This window comes from Empidonax traillii, unplaced genomic scaffold (genome assembly GCF_003031625.1).
Source record: "Empidonax traillii isolate 1590-97213 ecotype Southwest subspecies unplaced genomic scaffold, ASM303162v1 scaffold277:size2070623, whole genome shotgun sequence".
NCBI lineage: Eukaryota > Metazoa > Chordata > Aves > Passeriformes > Tyrannidae > Empidonax > Empidonax traillii.
The window spans coordinates 827,548-841,814 of NW_020955470.1; the positions used below are offsets into that span (position 1 = coordinate 827,548).

The following is a 14,267-nucleotide window of genomic DNA, read 5'->3' on the forward strand; positions in this document are numbered from 1 at the left end:
CAATATCTAATGATAAATTAAAAACCGCTGAAAAAACCAAGACACAACTGTCCTTAAAAGAATGTCTGCAGTTTATGAGATCTTGTTAAATTATGGCTTTTCAGCCTTGGCCCCTGGCTTTGCAGCCACTGTGGTATGAGAGCAGCTTCCTAGGCTGTAAATCAAGCCTGGGCTAAGACACTGTGTTTAACGTGAAGGAACTTGGAAGCTCTACAGCTCCATCACAAACCAAACATGGAAAATGCATTTGGGCCACTTAATGGAGAGCTGAACCACTGTAAAATATTCCTGCAATGGAATTATGGCACAGAAAACAGTCTCTGGCTTAGATATGGAGTTACAGCAGTCTCTTGCCAGGTATTTTGTATCAGGAGCTAACTTTAAACTGTTTATTGTTTCCAAGAATTACAAGATAAACAAATAGGCCTGATTCCACAAGATAACTAAATATTGTTCAGCTTCAGTCAAAGCAAGACCAAGGACTTTATAGACTGAATCAAAGCACACAGGACTTGATCAGTGTCTTGTCATTGACTTCAACTAGTAATGGAGTGAGTTACCAGCTTTGTCACTGCCAACAAATCACTTCTGGCTCTGCACATATTTCTGCCTAGGAATTTGGGGACAAATTTGGATTCTCTGGGGATCTGGGAAGCCTCAACAGCACCAGCAGATTGAAATTATGTGTTTTGCAAAAGGCTTGAGTCCTTTCCTCAGGCTATTAATCTGCAAAAAATGTAATATTCTCCAACCCTTTTGAGTCTACTTAAGGAAAAGCTTTTACTAAGCAAACAAGACTCTTGCTAGAAAATATTTTTTGTCTGGCCTATGAGCTTATTGTGGAAGTACTTTTTTTTTATTGCATCAGTCCTGAAATTGGATTTTCCAGAGCCAAAAATCCCCTCATATATTCCCATTTGTAATCTAAATTTTGTCCTCAGTTTAGCAGACCATTTAACTCTTGGGTGCCATGCTGAACAGAAAGGACAAATGCGTTCCTGACTCTCAGTGAGGCAGCTATCACTGTCAGTTTAACAATTGGCAGAAACAGTTCTCCTGCCTAAACTTCAAAACAGCATAAATGACAGGAGCTTTTATCAAATCAACAATGGCAGCAATGCTTGAGCTTCTGATGAATGCAGAGCAGTAGCTGTTTGTGTCATTAATGTGATCTCCTTCATACTTTTGTCTATTCCATTTGCTTCTCATGCACCTTGGACTCTGACAAATGACATAGGATCAACCATATTTTCATCTAGTTTAGCAGGTTTTATGAGCATCAATAACTATTCCTATTTAGCATTGGATGAGTAAAGGATTAAAAAGCTTGGCTAAGGAAATGACAGGTCATGTCGCTCACTGCTTTCCCAAATGAAACACCAGTGACAAGAAACTGAATCACCTGTCACTCACCAGTTGTCCAGAATTCAAGTAAATACATGAACTAAATGCAACCAAAATGTAGCTGGTATTAATCCCTATTTCTGTTGTTACAGAGGCCATCAGCAACATTAGGAAACACTTTGAAGTATCATTGCTGGCAGAACAGAGGACCAGGGGGACAACCCCTATTGTAAGATACTCAGAGTACACCAGGACCCACATGCTCGATATGTTGGACCATGAGGTCTTAAAAGCAAGCAGTGTGCTGCAACAGCTCAAAATGATCAAAAGCCCTGACATCCAAAACTTGAATGAAAAGGTAGGCACTGTGCATTTTGAATGGGATCTAAAGAAAAATCTTTTTTTGATGTTGTAGTAAGTTTTATTTTAAAAGGGTGCTTACATGGATTTTTAAGTATTGAAAATGACACTTCCTTGGCACAGCCATGCAGTCACGTCTGAAACAGCTGCACTTCTCAGCTGTAGTTATTCAGCTACCTTCTGGAAGCCATTGTTCCCAGGGCAGACCCAGCACAAGGAACTGTTTAAGCACTCTCTAGTCTCAAGAGGACATCAATGTTATTTCAGAAAGATTAACTCAAACCTCCTCTGTGAATAACTTAAGCTAAGCAGAGCAACTTTGCTCTGAAGTGGATGGGGAGCACTCACATATCCTTTGCATCACCCATGGGAAAGGAGGGGATTTCTCTTCTTCTACAGGGCAGCAATGCATACCTAATAGAACCTTCAGCCAGCGCTGACAGATCTGGAAGAGGTCATCCATCTAAGCCTTTAATCTTAACATCCATGTCAAACTATATGGAGGGATAAACATCATGACATGTTGTGTGAGAGGTGACCTGGATCCTTTAGAAGAAGCCACTGAACTATGGGCTGGATATGGCCAGAGGATGGTTTCACCCATTTTGCCAAAGAAGGGTGAATCAAGGGTCAGTGCAACACATGATGCCTAATGGATGGGTCCTGCAAGGATGCTTAGGGCCTTGGGCTGCCATTGCATCCTTCAAATCAGGGGAGAGGGACCTGTGACTGACAGTGGCACCCATCTTTAGAGAGACCAAACCACTATATCTTAGGGAAAATCCTATGTTAATGTTCATATGATGTCAAACATCTTCCTTCCCTCAGGAATTTATCTCAGGCCCTCAGAGGAGTCCTGACATAAGCATCTTCCTTCTTGCAGATCTGTGGTGTGCCAGGAGACCAGCCCTGTGTCACAGCAGCCTGCGGGGGAGCTTTGTGCCGGGACAGTCATGGGCTCAGGCACTGTGGTGGCCCAAACTGCAGTGGAGCTCTTCCTCTTTCCACTGAGGCCTTCAGGAAAGCTGAGGAGACTGCTGTGTTGCTAAATAACTTGACCACTCAGCTACAAGAACCTGAGAATCAGGTGCTGTATATCAAACCTACATTTGTTCAGTGAAATGGATGGAGGATGAGATTTGGGATGTCACAAATCTACAAAAGCTCACCTGCTCTTTGGACAAAGAGCAGTGACATAATGATGGACCCTGTCCCTATATCACAGACTTATAATGGTTCAGTACTGGAATTATTAGGTGCCAGCCCCCTAAAGAGACTGTGGCTCTAGCTATGTCTTCTTCTTCTTCCTCACAGCTGCCAAGATCTCATAGGTCATGGTGCCCTGTATCTATGGAAGTTGGTGGCTTCAGGCTAGTATTTTCTACATTTTTATTGGAAAAGATTCAAATGGCACCATTTGTCAGTAGCCTGACATGCTTACTGCAATGGGATTACTGCTGTGCATAGCATTAAGCTCTATTTATACAATTTCATATTACTCTTACATTTGCCATTAAATAACTTTTGTAAATAATTTCAAAATGAAGCTTTTCTGTCCCCAGTGCTGCTTAGGAAGGCATCAATTAGTTGACTGTATTGCACAGTAGCAGTGAAAAATAATTCAAGCAAAGTGTGGCCAATGCAACATGCGCCAAGGAAATAAAACAGACAAATCCCCAAACACCAGTAAAGAGTTCGTTCCTACTAACAGTCAGACATGATGCCTGTTACAGCTATAGGCAAAACACATTTTCCAACAGAAATGTCATTCTGCTGTGGCTTTGTCCTGTCCCTGCAGGGTGCCTGGGCATCCATTTCCTCTTTTTAAAATGCACACGACAGGGCATCACGGCCAGTGGGTTCAGAAATGAGCAATCAGGGCACAGGCCTGGGGCCCCAGGACATGGAGGGCCAGCAGCAAAAGGCATCTGCTGACGTGGGGAGTGCCAGGCTGCGGGGACATTGCCTCTGGTGCTCACAAGCCTCAGGCAGCTCCCTGAAAATATGAGTGATCTATTTTGAGACAATTCAGAAGTAAAAACATCACCGTTTTTCTTGTTGCATGGGTAAAGACTAAATCTCTTCCCTCTGCAGATCACAGAGAGACCTGTACCTTTCCTTAAGGCAAAGCCCCTAGCAAAGCAAAATGTTGTTGGAATTTGATGATTAATCTAAAGCTCTCACTTAAATTATCAAGAATACTAATTTAATGGCAAAATGTACCTTTTAAAGACTTGAATTTGAACTCTACCCTCCTTGTTTGTATCCTCTTCAAGTGTTTTTTTTAACAGCAAGTCCAATATGAAATGATGAATGAAGTTTGGTTTTCTGTAATCAGATCTGAATCTGATCAGATCTCCTCAGATCTGAATCTGATCACTGACATGCTGCAGTATTGTAACAACCATCAGCACTCTCTTTTGGAAACAGAAGGGGGCTGTGGTTTAGCAGTGGCTGCAAAGAAAAAAAAATGCTTGATTTAGGGTTTTTTTGAGGCCAGATGAAGGCCAAGATGTAAAAGCTTCAGGAGTTCCCCAACGGGGGCTCCTACTGCTTTTCAAAGCCACATCAAGTGATTACAGCTGAGGCTTGGATCAAAATTACTTTTGAGTCAGAACTCAACTTGCCAAGCAATGACAGATAACCTCCAGAAAATGGCACTGCTATTTCTAATAATATTTCCAGGTTGAAAGCATTAGAAAAATGGCAGAAGACAGCAAACTGAAAGGCTCACAATTAACTGGGCAACTGCAGACAGCCAGGAATCAAATTGAGGTTGATGGAGAGATCACTAAGGAGTTCATCCAAAGAGTGAAAAACTTCTTATTAGGTAAATATGCAATGTTATTTTTGACTCATTTTTATATATATATTCCAATATAATATAGCATAATGGATATCCAGAAAATTATGTAGCTGTATACACACGAAATTTCTTGTCTACCTCTTGATCTGTGCAACCTTTTTCAACCTCTTTTTTCTAGTGCTTCCTTCTCCCAGGTGACAGTACTTCATGTTAATTTTGCAACAGATCTCTTACGTTCTGATTATTATCATTTATCACAGCGCTTGATTTGAATTCCCTCTGTTCCTGGTTTATCTGAGTAAAGGACTACTAATATAATCTCATACAATATATAATGGCCAGGCATGTCCAATGAATCCTCAAATTGTTATTCCACCCCCTTCCTCCAGGCCCATAAATAGAGGCTCTCCATAGGGAGCGTGGGAATTAGGACACATACCGCTCTGTCATCTCCGTAAAGCTGTAACTCAAGGAATCAAAGGATTCTGGTAGAACTTCACAGCTCTCATAACAAAAATAACAAAATAACCATATGCACCCTAAAAATTTTCCACCCTCACGATTGCCGAAAAATGCTGTAAGAAACGGACCGTAAGTTTTTTTACCAGATGCACATCAAATAGGTTCAAATGTAGCAGAGGTTTTTAATCTCTTGAATGCGGCTGATCTTATAAACTTCTATGGATTGCATGTTGGCAGTCCTGTGGCATTCATGCTTCTACATCCAAATGTGTGCAAGGGCAAATGACAGAGGACTCCTTTTGTTCGGGAACATTTAAATTATTTTATTGAATTGGAAGATTTAAGTCCCTTTAATTCCTTAATATTCTCAGAGTCTTATTTGATAGCGATTGAAAATTCCACCTTTAGCTCTTTTATGTTTCTTAGTAGACATACAGCATTTACTAACAGTTATAAAAACATCTTTCAAATCTTTGTTTTGTTAATTGAAGCTTAAGAACAAGGACAGCTGAGGTGCATAGAGTTACATTAAATCTGCTGTGCTCTACGTTGATGTGAATGGTGATTTTGGAAGAATATATTTCTACAGAAAATACCTCTCAGGAATGCACTACTGTTCACACACTAAGTATCTTCTATTTAATTGTTGCAGAGTTGCTCTGGAGCATTAGCACAAACATTAACTATGTTTCTGTTTATCACACAAGGTCTTGTCTATAAATGGAAGTGAGCAGAAAACAGAACCAATGAGGAGAATTCACAAGGCGTTGACTGCTGTGTGTGCCTGTGCCTCTTAGCAAAGAGCTGGGACAAGCTCATTAATTTGCAATGGGAATTGTCAAAATATAGTTTTTTATATTGTAAATTCCCATCCTATCCAACTCTGACCCAGGTTCCCCCTGCAGCTTAGCCTTTCTCATTAACCAGGGAAGGAGCAACTTTCTCAATATTGTGGCAACTCCAGGGAAGGGATTACACCCACTGGCTAGCTTGGAAAGCTCCATTCACACCCCAGTCTTGCCAGCACCTCTTTGATCTGTGGGCCAAGGGAGAAATGGGCTCTGACACATCTAGCTGTGCTGGGCACTGATTTAAAACCTTCCACGGGCTTGGTTCTACATCAGAATTTTAATAACTCAGTTCAAAGTGGGTTCAAATCCTCATTTTATCCAGTTCTGACAACACTAACAGCAGTACCTGGAAGCATATTAAATTACAAAATGTTGGAGATAATTCTCTTACACCCTTGCTGTCAGCTTTATTCTCCCACATAACTCAAAGGGTAGGCAGCCATAATGACCATTTATATTTCAGTGGGAGGAAAGAGACACTTCAGGATGCTCTTAGCTCCATTTCTGTTGCAGATGAGAGTGCACCTCCAGAAGACATTGAGAAGGTGGCAAATTATGTTCTGCAAATAAATCTTCCCCTGACTCCAGAAGAGCTCACAAGAATGCTTGGCAAAATCAAGAGCATTACGAACCACTGTGAGGAGTCCCAACTGAACAATAAGGGAAACATAAAAACGGAGGATGCTCAGACACTGCTGGTAGAGGCACAAGAAGCCAAGTAAGAAGGGTATTCCCATACTGAAGTGCCAGCTCCAGCTGGGGTGGCACTGAGCACGGTAGGACTGTTCTACACCCCTGGCAGTGTCCTAGTGACACTGGAGGGAAAGTTCAGATGACAGGAGATTTCACTTGGCCATTTCCACAGGGCCTCTAAGGCAGGAAGGAGCCATCACTGCTCGGTTGCAGGAGCTGACGTGCTGCAAGGAAGCAGCTCCTGCCAGCTCTTGGCTGCTGTGCCTGCTGAGTCAGAGAGGCCAAAGCAGCTACTTACTTCCACCTTGGGCCTGGTGGAGCATTACATCTGGTTCACTAGGTGGTTTAAAAAAGGGTGAGAAAGAACAAACAAGAGAAAAAACATGTTCACCCCTGAGTCTTCCCTACTAGCAGTGCACCACTGGGCAGCCCACAGCATCCAGCCTCACCTTGAATACAGCAGCTCAGGTGCTCCCACACAAAGTCCCTTACTGAGGTTTTGCTTTACCAACCTCCAAACCACAATTTTATGGTTGTTGTTGAATTTGAGGAAACATTTTGCACGTCAGCATGGGTGCCTTTGAAATATGTTCTTGCTTTGTGTTACCATGATACTTACTACACAAGCTTCTATTTTTCCATTTTAGCAAAGCAGCTAAAGCCGTTCTGCCCGTGGACGAAATTAATAATAAACTAAAAAATGTTGTGAAGTCTCAAGGACACTCCAAAAACACCATCATAAAATTAAATGAAGAGATACAAGGCATCAGAAAACAAATCTCACAGGTACTTGCTGTAAATATTTTATTTGCTACATATATTATAGAAGAGAAACTTAATCCTAAAGTTTCCTTAATTTAAACTTAAATAAATAAAACCAGATTGTGACACAGATATGACACCTACTCCATACTGGTTAAGAGTCTCTTCTTCTTAACTCATTGACTGTCTCCCTCATTACCATGCTCTGCAAGCTGGATGGACGTTGCACAAGAAACCACAGCCTTCAATTGCTCTATTTTAGGCTGAGAACCAAGTGAACAAGACAAACGATGAACTAAATGACTTGTCAGCCAAACAGATTGAGATGGAAGATGAAATTGCCACCTGGCAGGCAAAAACACTGAGGAACAAGAATCAAGCTACAAAGGCAAAAGCAGAGGCAGAAGCAGCACACAAGCGAGCCCAGAGTACTGATAATGTAAGCCTTTCTGTCATGTGTTAAGGGAAAAAAAATTCCCTTCATGTTTCATAGTTTCATAGTTTCATTTTTGCTTCAGAAGTGTTACCCTGCTGCCCTCAAAACTATTAACACTGTCCTTATGCCATGCAGTGTAAAATGTCATAGGTTAAGAATAATTTATGTTTTATTTTAAGGCTTCTGGCAAGCAACTTCTGGTTGCTTGAATGAAAGGAAACATATACATTTCTCCATGACATCTTTTCTTGCACTGTGTGTAAGACTCATAGTCACCATGGGCACCAATAAACACAACAGAACAAATCATAAAACCAGATATTAAAATACATGAGTGATGGAAGCAGCCTGGCCATTCATCCTGTGCTGTTCTCCTTCAGAGAAAATTGCTGTGGGAGTTACTTGGAATTTTTTGTTGGCCTGGTGCTTTCCAGTAGCTCAGTTTTTTGAGAATGCAGCTAGAAATTTTCTAAAACTGCAAGAAGAACCAAGCACCCACAGCACAAGCTTGGATCATGACTGCTTCCAAGTTACAAGAAACCAAGGCGAAATCTAAGCTGCAGCCTCAATAGCAACCAAGATCAGCAGGGTATGGATTAGCCAGTAAATATTACCACATCCAAAGATGTAAAAACCCTGATGTTGCTATGGATAATTAAATTAAATTAATTGAGCCTTAAATAATTAATTAATTTTAATTAAGCCTTATGTCAAAATGAAATTTACAGAAAAGCCCTATCAACCAAAGTAAAAACAGCATAAGCTGTTTTTATGTTTTCTTTATATTCTTGCCTCTCCCTTTCCTTGAGATTACTACACTGGCAGTTTGTTTTAATTGATTTCTATCAGGTTTTGCAAAGCATTTTTTGATGTATATGTATTAAGGATTTATTGTTTTAATATTTAAGAGAACGAGAAATCTAAAGTTGGGTTCAAAGAGAATGTTAAAAAAAAAGTATAAAAATCTCCATTTGTATACCAGATTAATTTTGAGATGCTTTTAAACTAAGTGATGGCATTTTGTTACAGGAATTTGCTGACATTAAAAGAAAGTACACCATTCTTCAAGAAAAGCTAAAAGCCCAAGGACCTCCAAAAGTAACACTAGAAAAAGTGAAGCAGCTGAAAGAAGCAGCAGAAAAACTGGCTGAAGAGACTGAAAAAAAGATTAAAAGAATAACAGGTGGTGTTCTTACTTCCATAGCAAGTGGTAAACATTGTGACAGTCATTAATGCAAGACTGAAGTCCTTGCCCACACTAACACTAACAAACTAGTTTCACCTGAAATTGGATTTAAAACAATTTAACTGGTGAAAATCCCTGCCTGAAGCTACTCAGTCTAAAAGTAGTTGAATTGATTTGGCTTTTTCTGACATAAATTGGTTGATATAAGAAGAGTTTAAGAACTGTCCACACAGGCACTTGCAGAGATTTTATTCAGACAGTTTAAAAACAGGACAAGTGCAAATAAAACTTGGCTGCAGATTTAGCTGGAGGCCCTGATTTATGCACTTGCTTTGGGCATTTGGACCTGCAATCCTTCCTCTGCACTCTGTCTTTCCTTATATTACACAAGTAATGGTTTGTGTTACAGAGTTGCAGGGTGGCTGTTTTCCATCAGTCCAGACTTGTTCCCCTTCAGACATTATCTCTGAGCAATGGCAGAACAAACCAGGCACAATTACTGGCTTGTGGAGACTGAAGCTGATGTGCCCTGAACCTGTGGGGCCATGACTGGGAAGCAGAGGGGTCATGGGCAGTGGAGACTGTGGCTGCTGTGGCCGTACTGGCACCAGTCCTTACACACCACCACACACCTCACCTCGGCTGGGTTTAGAGGGTCACCAAAAAGAGCACATCTCATGTCACTGCACACAGGAAAACCTAATTCTGCTTGCAGCAAAGGTCTGGGCATTCCCACTGGCAATCCTTAAGCTTAGGATCCTGCCAGGCTTGACATCTGAAAATACCATGTAACATCAGCAAAACTGAAGCTGAAACTCCATACCAGGAGCAAATTCCCCAGGACAGGATCCAAATAAATATTTTGAGTATATACCTCGAGGAGAAGCATTAAGTGCTCCTCTCAGTCACTTCAAATGTCCATATGACAAGAGTGCTGGAAGCAGGTAGAGAATATTCCTTACCAGTGTGCTTACACTGGTGTAGCTTCACGGGGATCAGCAGAAAACATTCCCATAAGTGAGGGAGACCTAAGCCCATTATACCTGAATTGTCTAGGCTTTATACACATTAGTGAACACGCTGTTCCTCTGAATGTTTCCATTTACACCAAGACCTTTAAGAGGTCTGTGTCCTGCCCCATCCTAGCTGATGGACAAAAGCACATGCTGAGAACTTGCTTTCTTTAAGGCTGTCATGCTTCTCTTACTATCCAGAAGCCAGACTTTTCCCTCCAGTTGCATATGTAACATTCCCCATTTGAAATGGGCTTATTGCCTCTAAAACTTCTGGGAAAAGAAATGCTGTTAATCCCTGGATTTTACTTACACAAGAAATGTGAGCACCATTGCCTGTCTCTGCTCTTCCAGATTTGGAGAAGAAGCTTCAGGAACTGAATCAAACCAAACAAGACAAGGCAGAGCAACTGAGACAACTAGAGGAACAAGTGATAGCCATTAAAAATGAAATCACGGAGCAGGAAAGCAAGTATGCAACGTGCAAAAGTTAGGGTCTGAACAGACCATCAGGTAAAATGCAGCTGAAGTCTCTATGATTACCACCTCCTGAGTTTCCTGGTACAAGGGACTGTCCTCTGGAATTACATCTGAAGGAGCATATAGAATTTTGTGTCACCGAATAATGTAATTTTCTCTTCCTCCCTCCCCCCCAGTTGAGTTTATATGGAAGTAGGAAATACATTTTAATAAACCAGCTGATTTAGTAACCAGGCTGTAGTCTTTAAGGGAGCTCTGTAATACACTCCTGTGCACAGCCTGGGGCTTCTTGATGAAGAGGTTTGGAAATGGAAAAGGAGGACTGCTCAGAGAGTTGCTGAAACTGCCTCAAAGACAGACTCCCAACACCAAGCCTGACAAAGTTCAAGAAGCATTTGTACAATGCTTTCAGGCACATGGTGTGATTCTTGGGGTGTCCTGTGCAGGGCCAGGAGTTGGACTCGATGATCCTGATGGGTCCCTTCTAAATCCGGGTATTCTGTTATTCTATGAAAATGCAATGGGCAGTACCTCCATGCAAGCACAAGCCCATTAGCAGTGGGCAACAGAGAGGCAATCTCCCAGTGCCCACTGGATGGCAGTGCACAAATGCTTAACACCAAAAGCAATTGGAAAATCTTTCCTTTGTCAATGGCCCTCCTGCAATGCCTATTTTTCTTATGCTTATAAGGGCTTTCCCACATTTTTCATTAATGCAACCAACAACTGGAGAATAACTCCAGCTTTTGGGTTTCAGGAGTGACTGAAGGGCCAGAAATGTTGAAGAACAGTTTCTCCAGCTCTTCTCCCACATGCATTTCACAGAAGTCAGGGTTTACTCAGCAGTTTTTTTGTAGAGATAAAGAACACAGGAATTGGCTTAAATTTTAGTTTGTAATTCCTTTTTTTATATAAATACAGAAGGAAACTGGAGTTAAGCAAATGCTATAGAAGTGCTAGAGTTTTAAAAAGACTGAAGTGAGCTATGCCTATTTCAAAATCCTACCCTTGGTATACGTATTCCTGCAGGACACAGAACAGACTAACGATGGCTTTTCCTCAGTTAAAAAGTCGTGTCATTCCTGGCTGGACTGTCCCACAGCGAGCATTCATCACGGACTTCAATCAGCCCAGTGCTGCTTCAGAGCTCGGATGCAGCCCAAACCACATCTATAAAACAAGGAATGCTCTGCAGGAACTCAGGGCTCTTAGCATTTATCCATCCTCATGCCAGCAGCACCCGTAAAACAATTCTTATCGATCCCACGGTGATAAAAACCGCATGGTTATCACCCTGTGTTTACAAGAGCTAAAGTAGCATTGGTATGCGGTGGGGGGCTTGGGTGGGAATCGCTGGCAAGGATGAGATTTCAGAGATAACTCCTCTAACTCAAACCAGCTGTGCTCCAGGGCAATGTGCAACATGCATTCCACATATAATAGCTTCTATTGTGAAAATGACGGAATCAAATTATAATGTTGATATAATCTAACAAAGCCACCTGAATGCAGGACTGCATGTAATTTGCAGGTTAGCATTTTCTGAATTTTAGCACTTTGAAAATTCATCTGTGAGGCGTGCGCCTTCTTTGTAGTCAGATGCCTGTATTTAGACTGACTTTGCCACAATGCAGTTGAACATCTCTGTTTTACTCGGAGCACACACCAAGCTGCTCACACGTAGGTCTCCAGGTAACAAAGGATTTTCTGCAGCTTTCAATGCATCCTTCCTGCACTACACCTGGAAGAGGCAAACCGAAGTGCTTAGGCAGAAATTTTCAATTGCATAGAAACCAAAATTATTTCATTCACGGCTTTAAAAATCTGAATTCACAAGTAGAAAGTTGAAAGAGAACTTCCTCCTAAAATCCACTGTTGGCTGTGAGATTTGCCATATGGCTTTCCACAAGCTGTACAGATGAGAAATCTGTAAACACAAGGCAGTTAAACAGGCCTGGAGGGGGGATGTATCCATGGGGGGAAACAGAAATCGCTGGAAGAAAAACGGAAACAGGAAGATGAAAGCCAGCGTGGAGTCTAACCTCCCCAGCCTTCCTCCAAGCATGCTCAGACACACAAAGGAAGCAAACCTGACGGGACCAGTGGCTACAGCACTCCAAATCCATCCTGTGACTGCTTCTGAGGTTTACAACAGGTTCCCCACTGGAAATGGCGCAAAAACTTTCAAAGTGTTTTTTTGAAGTTAATTTGTGTGGAAAAATGCTGTCTCTAGATCAATCATATATATTTTTAGTTCCCCCTGGACCTGTTCCTTGTGGGCAGAAGTGGCTTTGGAAAACTGTTTCTTGAAAAAAATTTGAAATCAGTATCTTGCAGTAGAGCATTTTGACTTTAATAGCACTAATCAAAATGCAAACAACACTCAAACAAACCCACAGAGAATCAAAGATATAATTAATCAAAATTATACCATCAGCTCTGTCTGCCAGGCATTCAACCACTGCAGTGTTATAAGAAAATGAGTGATCAAGTGGATCCCACTGAGGCAAAATTCTGAAATTTTGTTCTTTGAGAAAACTTCCAACCCAGCACAAGAAGACACTCTAGTGCTGTAAAGCTCCTTCATCAACCACAAGAACAGAGCACGACACAAAACCGAATTTTTGTCATTTGAAGAAACAAATTGAAATACTCCCACTCACTATTTGTCATGAGCACTGCAGAGAAGGACAGACACAAACAAGTTCTCTGCTCCTAATCACCCACACACTGAATGCTGGTAGTTCCAGCTACCTCTGAAAGGTGACCACAGTTATGAGTGACAGTGGCCATCCCAGTCTGTGGCTACAACTCCAACTCAATCCCTGATGCCACATGGCAGAGTCACCCTCAGGCTGGAAGAAGGAGTATTTTCCTGCTGTCTCTGGCAAGGCATGAAGGAGCCTAGGCACAGCAATTATCAGGGAGCTTGGAGGGCAATTTTACCCCATTTTAGGTATAGGACTTCTACAGTGCTGTGAAACAGACAAAAAAAAAAAAAAAGAAAACTTCAATAAAAGTTGAAAAAATACGGGACCAAAAAAAAAGTCCAGCAGCAATGAAACACTCTGTCCTTGCACAGTTGCACATGGAGTGACTTGCTGCCCATCTGCCATGGACTAGAGGAGGTTCTAACCACAGCAAAGTAAAACATTTTCTGTTAGTGGGATAAAAATATTTGTTTTACTGAAGCTGAAAAATATTACAGGATCATGAAACTGAGTTAATTTTGTCAATTTAGAAGACCACATTGCAGAGGAAATTTAAAATATTACAATTCCTGTCAGCCTAGAGTGATTTCACTTCATGGATATCTTTAATGAAACAGCCACACAAGTTCTTTAATCAGGAGTCTTGGGTTATGTTTCAGACCTGGTGTTTAACCTTTAGGGCAAGTCACTTGGTATCTCTCTGTTTCTGCTTATCCATCTGTAAAATGAGAATGAGCATATTTACCTACCACGGCAGGGTTTGCTGGGACAGACAGACCGTAGTGTGTTTTCACTCTGGCACTGCAAATAGTGAGGGCAAAGTGTTCTTGGGGGACACTGGTACCTGGCAAAGATTTACACAAGTTCATGTGTTACACGTGCAAAAGCAAACCTCGGGTATATAAACCCAGGCATCTGTCCCAGCCACACATCCATCCTTCACACCCGCTCCTCGGCATTTATTTACCAGTAAACCTTCCCCCTGGGTGCCAAGGGGACTCTGCCACCAGCCAGTGAAGCCCCAGTGTCTGCCAGCAGAGCCCAGGGAACCGATAAGGGAGGGTGGGAGCACAGGGCAGCTCCAGCACAGCCATTCACTCCTTGCAGCTGCCCCCGAGCCCCTGGGAAGGCAGCACGACGTGCTCCCAGCAAACGAGAAACAG

The 14,267-nt window shown here is 41.8% G+C and overlaps 1 protein-coding gene across 1 annotated transcript in view; it reads left to right on the forward strand.

Moving 5' to 3' along the window:
- The window catches only part of LAMB4 (laminin subunit beta 4), a 41,371-nt gene extending 30,765 nt beyond the window's left edge, over window positions 1–10,606 (forward strand). The window contains exons 28-35 of the mRNA XM_027890126.1: window positions 1,497–1,702; window positions 2,588–2,789; window positions 4,379–4,534; window positions 6,337–6,541; window positions 7,164–7,302; window positions 7,541–7,717; window positions 8,744–8,897; window positions 10,268–10,606. Coding sequence (XP_027745927.1) covers window positions 1,497–1,702; window positions 2,588–2,789; window positions 4,379–4,534; window positions 6,337–6,541; window positions 7,164–7,302; window positions 7,541–7,717; window positions 8,744–8,897; window positions 10,268–10,407 — 1,379 coding nt within the window. The 3' untranslated portion in view covers window positions 10,408–10,606. The remainder of the gene's footprint in view (window positions 1–1,496; window positions 1,703–2,587; window positions 2,790–4,378; window positions 4,535–6,336; window positions 6,542–7,163; window positions 7,303–7,540; window positions 7,718–8,743; window positions 8,898–10,267) is intronic.
- The last annotated feature ends 3,661 nt before the right edge of the window (window positions 10,607–14,267 follow it).